Source organism: Sander lucioperca, chromosome 5 (genome assembly GCF_008315115.2).
Source record: "Sander lucioperca isolate FBNREF2018 chromosome 5, SLUC_FBN_1.2, whole genome shotgun sequence".
NCBI lineage: Eukaryota > Metazoa > Chordata > Actinopteri > Perciformes > Percidae > Sander > Sander lucioperca.
The window spans coordinates 39,433,943-39,448,037 of NC_050177.1; the positions used below are offsets into that span (position 1 = coordinate 39,433,943).

General features: G+C 42.8%; 1 protein-coding gene across 1 annotated transcript in view; it reads left to right on the plus strand.

Moving 5' to 3' along the window:
- Positions 1–5,864: 5,864 nt before the first annotated feature.
- Positions 5,865–14,095, plus strand: part of slitrk3a (SLIT and NTRK-like family, member 3a) — a 9,351-nt gene continuing 1,120 nt past the window's right edge. Inside the window, exons 1-3 of the mRNA XM_031293321.2 lie at positions 5,865–6,704; positions 7,409–7,496; positions 9,283–14,095. The exon at positions 9,283–14,095 is cut by the window's right edge and continues 1,120 nt beyond it. Of these exons, the coding sequence (XP_031149181.1) occupies positions 9,341–12,049 (2,709 nt within the window). The 5' untranslated portion in view covers positions 5,865–6,704; positions 7,409–7,496; positions 9,283–9,340 and the 3' untranslated portion in view covers positions 12,050–14,095. The remainder of the gene's footprint in view (positions 6,705–7,408; positions 7,497–9,282) is intronic.

Consider the following 14,095-nt stretch of genomic DNA (forward strand, 5'->3'; position numbering starts at 1 on the left):
AAAGTTGGTCAATGTGTTGGTGATAATAGGGCCATAGGATAGCATACACTTTTTTGGACACACCTGCAAAGGCAAGGTCTTGCAGTCTTAGACTTCCAGTGAGGTTTTGCTCTATTTCTCTCCATGGAACTGTAGATGAGGGGTCCATCCACACTCTGAGGGCCCGTAGCTGAAAGGCTCTGTGATACACTTTAACCATTTTTGAAAATAGGGGTGATGACTCCATGGTTCCAGATCTCAGGGAAATAACCAGACTCCAGAACAAGGTTGAACAGCTTGTGGAGGGCTGCCTGCAGAGTCTCTCTCTCTCTCTCTCTCTCTCTCTCTCTCTCTCTCTCTCTCTCTCTCTCTCTCTCTCTCTCTCTCTCTCTCTCTCTCTCTCTCTCTCTCTCTCTCTCTCTCTCTCTCTCTCTCTCTCTCTCTCTCTCTCTCTCTCTCTTTCCCCCCCCCCCCGTGTTGTGGGTATTTTTGCTCCGACAGTTTGGGGCTATAGCAAGCAGTGATATAGTGGATGGGATGGTAGGCTTGGAGACTGTATGTGTGTGTCTGTGTTTGTGTGTGAAATACAGAGAGAGAGATAAAGAGAGAGAGAGATAAAGAAAGAGAGAGATAAAGAGAGAGAGAGCGTGCCACGCAACACAGGCTTTTGGCGAGGACACCATCTGGCCACTGGCTCAAAACCTCATCCAGCATGACTGCTAGAAGATCAACAAAACATTCACACACTCAAGTGCAATAATCAGTGGTAATTGTCTCATGGGGTCAATTATCTGATTTGGGTCATTGAAGGATTGTGCAAGTTGTTGCAAGTTGTTCTGGTTGGCATGACGCGAGTCCAACTTTCATGCAGGAGACCAGTTTGCCTCCTGCCCGTAAGAAATCAGGTTCTCATGAATTAACACTAGTCAAAGCACAGCCTAGGCATGGGTCTGGGTATAAAGTGAATCAACTTACTGGTACTTCTTGTGCATTTTTCAAAAAGTAAAAGAAAAGTTCATCAACAACTCTCAACGCAGGTAGATTATTTATTTATTCTTTTTTTTTTTTTTAAATAAGCTTATTTGGTACTGTATATAGCATTGTAGGCTTCAGCAATGCTATTTAACACATTCACACTTGTTGCAGAGTTTTATAGACTTCTGTTGTGATACAAAGCTCAACCACAAGAAAAAAGGTGTTAACACTACAGAACTGCAGTGATCTGCTTTTGAATTTCCTGATATAACTTGCCCTACTAACTGGTGTGTGTGTGTGTGTGTGTGTGTGTGTGTGTAAATTCGCTGTATCGAAGGACACAGAAAAAATTAAAGACAGATAAAATGCAGTGACAGGCGCAGATAGGACAGAGTGTGGCCCATTAAATCACTATATTTAATTATCTTATTATGCAAGCTAATAAGAAACGTCACACTACCATAGGTACTCTTCTCCTGGTGTCTTGTTACAGAGACACTATGAGGCTGTCCTTACAGTGCAATGTTCTCATCAGAGGATGACGCTGACTTTCTACCTCTCAATGTCAAATAGTGTGTGTGTGTGTGTATATGAGAGAGAGAGAGAGAGAGAGAGAGAGAGAGAGAGAGAGAGAGAGAGAGAGAGAGAGAAAGAGCACGTGTTTATATTTGGATGCTCTTTTGTCCTGAACTTCATTTGCACTGTTGGGCCAATCACTCAGATGTGACCAAATGAAAGTGCTTTTCAGTAGCCAACACACACAGACACTCGTGCATGCACAGAGAGTTCATAAACATAGGAAAAAATCACCAAAGCAAGCCCCAGTGTGACATATACTTCATTTCTGTGGCCCTGTATATTTGCAGTGACTAATCCTGTGAGAATCTGCTTCTACAATAGAAACATAAAATATTGGGGTTGATGTTAAAAGGAGCAAATGGGGTTTAGCTTAATTTCCACTAAGAATTTTTCCTAGAACATTGTTCAAAATGAATACAAACATAAATTGATCTTTTCAAAGAATCTTTTAAGTCCTGTTTTCCAAGTCAAAGTTTTCCCCAGCCACTGCTTATTAAATCCTAGGCCAGACTACATTCTCACTCTGGAAACACATTGAAATTTCAAGGCCAGGCCCTGAACTACAAAGAAAACTTTTAAAGTGAACGCAGCTGCAGATTCCTTATTTTCACACAATGCCCTTTATAGCTTTATCTTGTGGCTGTCAGTCAGCACCCCTTACACATTCCTCTTAATTCGACTAGAATTCGACTAGAATGCAGAAACCACCATATTATATATATATATATATATATATATATATATATATATATATATATATATATATATATACATACATATAAATCTAGTGTGTCAATTTTCTTTGCAATGTTTTAAGCCATATTCATCATAAAATTATTTTTTTTCTTCTGTTTTGCTCTTCAAGCATTGATAAACAACATGTTAATTTGATTTGGATATTTGTGGGGGGTTTTGTCATGCAGGTTTTACAATCATTCTCTGTTTTTTTTATAATATCTCTTCATCTCAAACATCATCAACAATGCATGCAGCATTTCTCAAGTACAGACTGAGCTACAGTGTTATTATTTAAAAAAACATGACAGTCATATTGTTTTCCTTGCTCAGGGGTGAGTGGACAGATCCACTACAAGAGATGAGCTACACAGCTAGATGTCTAACTAATAAAGTTATTTCTGGTTGGTGCTTATCCTCCAGTGACTTAATATGCTTACAGAGTACAAAAAAGCATTCAACCAAGCAAAGTACACAATATTATTGATTCACAAACAGTGAAACAATTGTCCATCCCTGTCACACTATTCTCTTCTCAGAAGCTTCCACTATATGATTGATTCAGTCTTTGTTTGTCTGTGTTGAATGTAAGACAACTAAATCACATCCGCATGGCCGTAAAGCAAGCAGACAGACAGACAGACAGACAGACAGACAGACAGACAGACAGACATGAAAGCAGGCAGCCAGCCAGCCAAACAAGCAAGCCATCAGGTGGAAAGACTGGCAGGCAGGTGGTCCGGTTGGCAGGTAGCCAGGCGGGGATGTAAGTGGACAGCAAAAAAGGCAGACCAGCATTCAGACGTATTGACTCCCAAGCAGTCAGGCAGAGTGACAGGAGGAGAGACATATAGACAGAGCGATAGACAGGGAATTATTTGACTGTGCCTCCCATCATCCCTTTGTGGTCCACAAAGGACTTAGGATGTGACATGAGGTATGTCACTGAAACCCCTAATAACAAGCAGAGAATTGGCAATGTAAAGTTTCGAAAGGCGACAGCTAAAAAAAAAAACTGCTACCTAGTACTAGTAGGAACTTATTAATTAAAAGGATGTTCGTCTCGGAGTCAGAAGTATACATGTTGTAGCTACTAGCTTATATGTTACCATATTAATTTACCATGCCAATCTTTACCTGAAGCCCCATCCAAAACAGTTTGTCCCAATCTTGTACACAGAGTTTTTGAATGATCACCACACTGCACCACATACTGTAAGCTTTAGGGGAATGAATGACATCCCTCTGCTGCATGTGCTGTATGGGTGCATCTCCTGTCTCTTTTCATTTATGGGTGTGGCTGTGGCTGAGCAGTGCTGACAGCCATTTCCTTCCCCATTGGTCACAGTGCTGCTTGCTGTCTGTGATGATAGAGTTGTCACTGATGTCCCTTCATCATGCAGTGATGATCTGAAACGGTCAGTGAGGACCAAGTTGACTTTAATGGCCTTTACGATGTCCAGACATATCAGTCAAACATTTTGACTGTTCTTTTCTTTGTACTTTTACTTTGCTTTTTGTTTTCAACATTGCAAATGCCTTCCTAAATGACCAACATGCCAAGTTACAAAAATGATTCATGCAACCTTTTTCTGAATTGCCATCACATCAACGACTGTTGGTCAGAGATATAGGCCTAACCACCTCTTCCCTCAGGGGTTTTATGGCAGTGTAACAACAGTTCAGGGAGGGAACAGCCATTATTCGCCCCCTGTCACAAGTACTGTAGTAGCTTGACAGGAAAACATATAGGACATTTTATGTTGACCAATGCTGTTGTTTTTCTGTTGGTGCAGCAAAGTTCTTTAACACTTTACTAGCTATGCAAAAAATTACCTCATGACTTGAAAATTGGATGTTATAGGCATACCAACAGTTTTTTTTGTCACTCACTCTGAATATTTTTATTTTAGAGCAAGGGCTTTTGTTTTGGCATGATACTTGTCAAACCCAAACAGATCAATGTCCAATTTTTGCTGCTCTAACTGGTGATCTCATTAGCCCTGATCTGTAATCGCAAGGTTACTACGGCTTCATTGTGACAAACTCTGTCCAATACATGTCATGTGAGCTGAATGACGGGGTTGTAGTGGCCTCATCTCAGTATTTTCTGACATCAGCTGACAGGCTGAAGGCGTGAATGATGGCTTTTCATAAAGAAGAATGACAGTTTTACAGACCCCCAGCTGCTCCCAAACACTCTTATCTAACATCCCATTCACTGCTTGTGTATGTGGGTGTGTGTACAGTATCCCTGTGTGTATTGGTGTGCATGGGCTTGGGTTGTGTGTATTTGCTTTATTTGTAAAGGGACAGCTTCAAATAAACTGACGAAGCAAATTTGCATTGTAACACACTACAACTATCCATCAATTGGGAAATCAATTTAAAATATTAATAGAAAGGTGTCCATTTAGGAATCATTCATTTCTTATATTAGATGATAAGAATCTCCTCTGATATTTTCAATCATTTAGCCTTTTTTTCATCCTCTGTAACATGTAAAGTGGTAAACCTCAACAGGAGGTACAAATGGGATAAAGGTGTATTCTTCTAATCAACAGGATCATTTTAGAAATAATCCTAAAGGTTAGTGGATTCTGTGTGTGGGGTTACAGGGGACCACCAGCGGCCTTGAGCAGCCTTATATCATCAATTTGGTGTACACTGTTAACATAGACTTGCTGACTCAGCTGCTATTAATCACTACTGTCACGTTAACCATACCACTGTCATTTGACCTTGCAATTCTTTGTCCCCAATATGTTTTTGTATAGTTTGTTATTCTATTATATTCTTATTTTAGTTATTTACTTAACCTAACCCTAACCCTTGTATCATCTAAAACTATCACAAAAATTAATACTACAGAAGTCTGGCTTAATGTCATTAACTTTGGTGGCTCATAATGACCAACTGTTGAAGGACCAATGTGAAACAAGCCTTGCGGTATTAGACAGCAGTTTGTTTACACAAATCAGGTATATTTTCTACTTTGATGTGCTTGAGTTCAAATATAAACAGCACCTATCTTAAGATAGTTATTACCACAGCCTAATATCACAGCTTTATGGAAATTACCATCATTATTAGAATATTTCATGTTTTGTGTTCTAACCAGAGACACTGTAGGGAGATTTCAACTTTCCACTGCAATCAGCCCCCTCCTTGCAGTGCTGCAGGAACTGGGAATCGTGATGGTGTCTCAGTCGTGCTTGTGAGCTCTGGCTTGGCTTGCTGCTCACAACATGGGCTTGTGTTGCCCGCTGGAGGCGAAGCGGGGGAAGGCACGCAAATGGAAGCGAAAGCTGAGGCGCTCCGTATTTCCCTGTCTCTCTCTCTTGCTGTAGATAACCGCGGCCACCCTATTGGTCCCCACAGCAGGGAGAAGAAGTATTGGCAGGCTGAGGGCTGCCAACCAACTGCACATTTTTGCTCGCCCAAGTGCAGCCGAGAAAATTAACCCAGCTGATGAATTGAGAATCAATGTGATTATTATTAGATACTTCTCAAAATTAAGAGCACGTAGAGAGAGAGAGAGAGAGAGAGAGAGAGAGAGAGAGAGAGAGAGAGAGAGAGAGAGAGAGAGAGTCGTCTTTCGTCCTGACTGTCATCCACAGGTCTGGCAGTCTCACCCACTCCGCGCTTCCTGACTCTTATTTATATATTTTTCCTTGATGCGCGTCCTCGCTACGAAAGCTGGAGAGCTCCTCACTCTCTCCCCTCTTTACTTCGCTTCCTCTCCTCCTTTCGACAGCATCCAGAACTATAACGCAACCGTCCCCATCACTCTTTTCCTCCCCTCCTCCTCTCTCTCTCACCGCCAGATATCTCTCCACTGCGTCTCTCACCCCTTTGCTTCCCCCCCCCCCCTCCCCTCCACTTCCCCATCTCAGTCACTCACTTCTCTGACGCACGACAGGGAAACGGACCCGAGGAAAGAAAGAAAGACACAAAAAAGCAGCAGCTGACCCAACCGTCGATATGATCCACAGACTCTTGCTACTGCTGCACAGGACAGAGACACGGTCCTGAAACCGAGAGAACACTCTCACCCGCTACATTGTTGTGGAGCGCTGCCCGGGGGCGGCGACGGCGGAGGAGAGGAGGAGGAGGAGGAGGAGAGGGGAGGAAGAGAAAGCGAACGGGTACAAGTCGAGGGCTTGCATTTTAAGCAAACTGCTTAGAAAAAAAGGAGAGGAGAAAGAAGGGGAGAGAGTAAGAGACACCGGAGATCGAGAGTGGGAGAGACTGCATTCCTATCACGTCTTTATTTCTCCTCTCTTTTGCCTCAACCACTGACAGAGGGTGAGAGAAGGAGAGAGAGAGAAATAGAGAGAGGGAAAGAAAGAGAGAACGAGCAAGAGAGAGATCTAACAAGATTCATACTAGTGGTCTTTTTTCCTGATGCTGTCCAATTGCTGTACGAAACTAAGGTGAGTGCTTATGCTATGTTTGCCTCTGCTGGAGTGTATCATGAGGGAAATGTGTGTGTGTGTGTGTGTGTGTGTGTGTGTGTGTGTGTGTGTGTGTGTGTGTGTGTGAGTGTGTGTGTGTGTGTGTGTGTGTGTGTGTGTGTGCGTGCGCGTGCATTGGTGTCTGCATAGCCATGGACTTCAATAAGAGACAACAATCGCTCTCCATACATCGACGATTACGGATCGTCTGATCTATTGCCGTTTGTTCTTTATTCACCGTTTTCCTGCCAATGTCACGACGAAAGGCTACTGCATTATGCTTGGCATGTATTTCACCAAACACTCTGCTTTCTCCGCTATATTGACAGCAAGGTTATTTTGGAGGATTTCTTTCAGTAAATGAGAGCGGGATTCTCGACCGCTTTGGTTAAACTGGTGCATGTTAGATCTAATAGTGCCTTAATAAGTTATACATTCAAGATTTAAATCTTCTAATAGCTCGTATTGAAATTGCCACTCACGGCGAATTTTTTTAATTCATGTAAGTGCAGGGCTGTGGAGAATGTCCTGAGTTTGGTTTTGAATTCGTGGCTCATTCACATGCGCATCTCTTCCTCTCTCCCTTCTCAATGCCCTGTTCTCTCTTTCCATCGCTCCCTCTCTGTTTCCTCCTGTTCCTCTAACGGCTCGGTCACCCCCCCCCCCGGTTCTCTTCCTTACAGCCCGGCATCGGACGGTGAGCGGGACGCGCCAGGCAACAACAGAACACATCGCAGGAGGATATGTGAAGTTGGAATCCCAGTAAACTAAGTAGGTATACCACTCTATTTGATATACCCCAAGGGAATATAATATGACACGCACTTTTTGTAATTGCGTTAAATGTCGTTATTACCTTTTTGACATCGCATCTGCGCTTTCTGATCTCTATCATGGAAGCGGAATCAATACATCCTGGAGGATTACGCACGGAGAAGGCAATGAAAAAAGTGAATTTGACAGCTAGGAGATCTCTTTTTTTCCTCCTTGGCGCGTTTTACTGTCACGTCTTTTTTTGGGATTACAATATTTTTTTCCCCTGCTGTTTCTCTTTTCCTGTTTGCTGGGATTTTGGTTTCAGCACCATGGACAGCGGCTCTGCTCCGGCAGTCCCAGCGCATCTCGTCTGGATTTCCAGCACCCTCGTTTGAACGGACAGCCCTGTGCGTGCGTGTGCGTGTATGAAAAGTCACAGCCTAAACAAAAGATATCCAGAGGCTATGTGCATGCGTGTGTGTGTGTGTGTGTGTGTGTGTGTGTGTGTGTGTGTGTGTGTGTGTGTGTGTGACTTTTTCCCACCTAAGACCATGGAGATAGTAGCTAAACGGAATCTTCAATCAGCCCATCTTTTGTTTTGTTATTAAAGCGACATTTGACATACCTTTTAATTAAATAATATTAATATATTGTTTTTTTTTCATGTGTCCTCACTTTATATATGTTATTTATTTCTAGGCCGGCCGTACTTACTAAAACATAGCCTCATGAGCTTCTCGGAGCAGCAACTTTGCCGTTGCTCCTCCAATCATCACACCAATTGGGAAAGCCACAAGAAGTTGTATTGATTGTACTTTTGGTAAATGGCAGGTTCAATTACAACGAATAAGGCGACAGGTGTTTTTATTATTTGGGTTAATACATGGGGCATTTAACCCCAAAAAAAGTCGTGGGCGAATAGCCTCGGCTCTGCCGTTTTCTGCACGTCGGAGTCACTGGACCTATTGGACTATTTCCCCCTTATTTTTGACACGTGTTTAGCATCTTTACACTGGTATATCCAGACCTTAAAATTTCTTTAGCCTTAGCGGCATTGTTTACATTTTTTTTAAATCAGATATGACCTATAGACGAGAACAGAACATGTAAACATGTTGAGATTAATTTTACCAGTATGGATGTTCAGCCAAGTCCCTCGACAGTCCTCATCTTGTCCACTAATGGACACGGAGCTGAAACCTATTCTGGCCCTATCTTCTTCCTGCATTAGACCTTCGATGCACCTACTCTAATTTCCAGCGCGCTTCTCTGGACTCTCATTTACTGAAAGAGGGATTGAGGTCCCCGTTATGTAATAAATACAGCAGGGGACAGTGTCTCCTCACCACTAACCTCACCCACCTGCTGTTGCTTGTTCTTTATTCACCGCGATAAGCATCTCTGAGGTGATTTATTGCGACCTTACCAGCGCGTCTGCTGTATAATAAATGGCAATTCCCCCTAAATACTGACGTTAACTGCCTGGATGTGGAGATTTGTATGTGTTGCTGGCTACCACATTGGCCATCCAAGAATGCTTGGTTTATATTTTGTTTGAAATACCTAGCAATATTGCAACATTGAAAGTCTCCAATCTCATTCAATTACTCATTGGTATTTATTTCAAAACTGTCAGCCATTCTACTGAAACTAATGCAGCCTCCCTCTGTCTCACATACCTCTGTCTGCCTGTCTCGCACCTCAAACTTCATTTTGTGAGAGTGTGTGTACTTCTGTGTGAACTCCCTACCCCAAATTGCTCCCTCCCATGCATTCTCTCTACCTCTGTTCTTTGTTGCAGTGCAGTGAAGTGGCTCTGTCCCTGGAGCCAAGACTTCATCCCCTTGGTGTCAGCGAGGATGCTGTGGGTTACCTTGCTGAGCACCATAGCCTTAGGATGGACCACCCCGATCCCACTACTAGAAGACTCCGAGGAGATCGACGAGCCCTGCTTTGAGCCCTGCTACTGCGAGGTCAAAGAGGGCATCTTTCATGTCCACTGTGACAGTAAAGGATTTACAAATGTCAGCCAGATCTCCCAGATATGGAGCCGGCCCTTCAAGCTCAACCTGCAGAGAAATTCCATGAGAAAGCTTTACTTTAACAGCTTCCTCCATCTCAACAATGCCATATCTATTAATCTGGGTAATAACGCTTTGCAAGATATCCACGCAGGGGCGTTCAATGGCTTAGGAATACTCAAACGACTGTTCCTACATGAAAACAAACTAGACGTTTTCCGGAATGACACTTTTCTGGGGTTGGAGAGTTTAGAGTATCTCCAGGCAGACTACAATGTTATCAAACGGATTGAAAGTGGTGCATTCAGGCACCTTCACAAATTAAGAGTGCTCATACTAAATGACAATCTGATCCCTGTGCTCCCAAATTATCTTTTCCGGTCTGTGTCACTCACACATCTGGACCTGAGAGGAAACAGACTAAAGACATTGCCGTATAAGGGCACACTGGAGTATGTTGGGAGGAGCTTAATGGAAATCCAGCTGGAGGAGAACTCCTGGAACTGTGTGTGTGAGATTGTCCAGTTAAAAACATGGCTGGAGAGAATCCCTTATACAGCTGTGGTGGGTGAGATCACATGTGAATACCCATTCCACTTACATGGGAAAGACTTACGGGAAATCAAGCGCAGTGAGCTCTGTCCGCTGCTCTCTGATGCAGAGATCGAGGCCAAGCTCGGAATTCCCCGGGTCCCATTCAGCAATGAGAACACATGGCCTACTAAACCTTCCTCCATGCTCTCCTCCGTTCACAACACAGCCTCTTCTGTGGAATACAAGGAAAGAGTTCTCAAGCCTACCAAACGACCTCGGCCCACAAAGAACCCCCCAACCCCTCGTAGCATCTACCCAGGCATCAACCAGCCCCCTGTTGCTGGCTACCAAACAAGGCCTCCCATCCCAATAATTTGTCCTGCTGGATGTACTTGCAACCTTCACATCAATGACCTGGGGCTAACAGTGAACTGTAAAGAGAAAGGTTTTCACAACATCTCTGAGCTCCTGCCTCGGCCCCTCAATGCCAAGAAATTATATCTCAGTGGGAACTTAATACAGAAAATCTACCGTTCTGATTTCTGGAACTTCTCAAGTTTGGATTTACTGCATTTAGGAAATAATCGGATATGCTACGTCCAAGAGGGCGCCTTTATCAACCTGCCAAACTTAAAAAGTTTATATCTGAATGGGAATGACATTGAGAGACTCACCCCTGGGATGTTTCGGGGGCTTCAGATGTTGAGTTATCTTTATTTTGAGTATAACGTCATACGTGAGATTCAACCTAACTCCTTCTCCCTAATGCCAAACCTCCAGCTAGTTTTCCTGAGTGACAACCTGTTACGCTCCCTCCCCAATGAAGCTTTTGCTGGCACCAACCTTGCACGCCTCAACCTCCGCAACAACTACTTCCTTTCCCTGCCTGTGCATGGCGTTCTGGAGCATCTGACCTCTATTGTCCAGATTGATCTACATCAGAACCCCTGGGACTGCTCCTGTGATATTATCCCCCTAAAACAGTGGCTGGAAAAGCTCTCCTCCGTCATTGTGGTTGGAGATGTCATCTGCAAGACACCTGAGTTTGCTTTTGGGAAGGACCTGCGTTCACTAGAGGTTGAGGTCATCTGTCCTGAGCTCAAGTATTCTTCAGGCCCCTCACCCGCCCGGCCTGGTGGGGATGACCTTACCACGGGGAGCTCTGACATGGGGGAGGCAGATGGAAGAGGGGCTGTCCCACTGTCTGTCCTCATCCTCAGCCTACTCATCCTCTTCATCTCTGCTGTGTTTGTCGCTGCCGGGCTTTTCGCCTTTGTTCTTCGTCGCAGGAAGAAGCTTCCCTTCCGGAAACGTTCTGAGGTAGATCTGACAGGGATCCAAATGCAATGCCGGATTTTTGAGGACCCACCAAGGCAGAGCAGTGCCGGTAACACTGGCACACCAGAAAAACCGACACCCAGTATGCACACTCACACTAGTCACACACATGCTCATGGTCACGTTTATGATTACATCCCCCACCCTGTGACTCAGATGTGTAACAACCCCATCTATAAGCCTAGAGAGGGGGAGATAGCAACAGAAGACAGAGTGCAGTTTTCAGAGAAGAAAGAAAATGGCAAAGGTAGCAACAGTAACTACAGAACCTTGTTAGAGAAAGAGAGAGAGTGGACTCTGGCTGTCTCCAACTCTCAACTCAACACTATCGTCACAGTCAACCACTCCACGGCTGAAATGGCAAGATTTCATGAGAACGGAGGGATCTGCCCTACAGTAATTGACAGTCAGAGGCCCACGCCAACAGTGGGCTTTGTAGACTGTTTGTATGGGACAGTACCCAAACTAAAGGACATGCATGTGGCGCATGCACACCCACCAGGCATGCAGTACCCGGATTTGCAGCAGGATGCACGGCTGAAGGAGACATTGCTTTTCACGACGGGCAAAGGCTGCTACCCTGAACCGTCCCAAAGCGATTACCTCGAGTTAAGGGCCAAACTTCAAACCAAGCCGGATTACCTCGAAGTCTTGGAAAAATCTTACCGGTTTTAACATCTCTAACCCATGGAGAAAAAAAACAACACATTCACTTTTCCACCCTCAAAACAAAAAAATCACCCAAAACCAATATCAAAAGAAGCAAACTTTAAAAAGCAGCATGGTATAAAATAAAATATTATATTACAACAAAGTTTCCCCACCAAATCACTTTGGAGGAGAGGCCATTCTCAGATATTTCAATGAAGTGCCTTTTTTCAGAGTAGCCAGCAATGTCAACAGCCGTTATTTTTATAATATATAAATATCTATATATGCCCAAGAGAGAGTAAGCGAGGAACAAGAAGGGCACCGGGGAATAAAACATACAAAACATCCTAAAATACATCTGTCACTAAAACCCCTTTTTATGGAGTTACCATGATGTGCAAGACGCACAGGAGCTGGACGTCTCCTTGACTTGGGAGGTTTCCTTTCTGTCTCGTTTACCCCTGACTAGGATGTACAAACACCCGGAGGCCGTGCACATAAAGTTTGTAGGAAATGATCGAAAGAGAGAAAAATACATATATTAAAATGAACTGCAGTTTGCTGCATGCACTTGCTTCAGTGCAGGAAGCGAGGGGATTTACTCAGAACTATCACATCACGTTATGAACAGAGATACTGCAACACATTTACAGTTCAGTGTTCTATTTAATTTTTATATCTTATTAATATGGTTATTACTATTAATGAGGATTCTGTCTATATCAGGGTGCTTCTCGTAAAAAAGGACGCGCCGACGCACGGATGGTAAAACATTTGTGAATATTATTATAAGACAATGCTCAAGGTTTTCTGGATATTTCCATGCACTTTGTTGACCCCCCTCTCTTCCATTGCTTCTGGATTCCCCATTGTCACCCAGTAACGGCTTTGTAGGAGGCACTTTTAATGTTTTCTCTCTCACAAAGATTTGAAGAAAAATGTGCATATATTTATTCTGTAATTTCAGTGAAGAATTTAATTGTAAAGGTAATGTTCAAATCAATGTATAGTGATTATGCGTCTGGTATAGCCTTCTTAATAAAAACAAACTCTTCAATCAAATGATGAAAGGGTTGATGCCACGGGAACCTGTGTGTGGAGCAGTACTGACAGGCTGTGTATTTGGTGTCTTGGTAAATGGTATGTTCAAGCTGTGGCCAACCATCACGAGGTAATGCTGGAGATGGAAGAATAGCTACTGAACCAATAGAGTGATAGACAAGAATGTAGTGGAGGGCAATAACATTTAAACTTTTAAACTAGTTTTTGGATTAGTACCAAATTAATTTAAGTTATAGGGAAAAGGTCAAATAAAAGGGCAAACAATTTTTTTTTCTAGAAAATATAATAGCTTTTTCTGTTTATTGGTACTTTGTCCTATGATCTTCATCTGTTGAATATCATAGGGCACTATTTTTATTTGCCACTACAGTACTGGTCCTAGCTGGATGTAATGAAGGAAACAGATACAGAAAACTCAATGGCAGAACAAGTCAAGTGAATGCTGCTGGTTTTTGAATTGTATGATATGACAGGATATATACTAAATCAGTATGGTACATTGCGATTTTAATTATCTAAACGGGTATTGCTGATGTAGGCTAATAAACAGTAATTGAGAGGGCGAAGCAAGACGTGATTGGAAGTCGCTCTTTGAATTTGCGCATCTAACTTCTGATTCCCTCCGTAGTAGCAAATGTGGATTCAGTCCACTGGAGGGCGATAAAAGGCGTTCAGATTCATTGGGTATTCCGTAGATTGGATGCAGTTATGATGCAATGCACAAAATGTTTATCTTAAGAGATCATCATGTCTCGTATTCAATATGAATTATTTTTAAAATATCTATATATAAAACCTATAAGTGGCATAGGATAATTTTATTTATTCCAGCCAAGTTACATCCTTTTTAAGATTTTTTCTTGTCTTTTTTCTTGCTTTATTTTAACCAATTGTCTTGAAAATGGCAGAATAAAGCAGGTCACTCTAGCTTTGTCAACTAAATGAAACATTATTTTCAAAAAAGAAAACAATCTTGAAAGAGCTGACCATCACTTATACATATTGGTA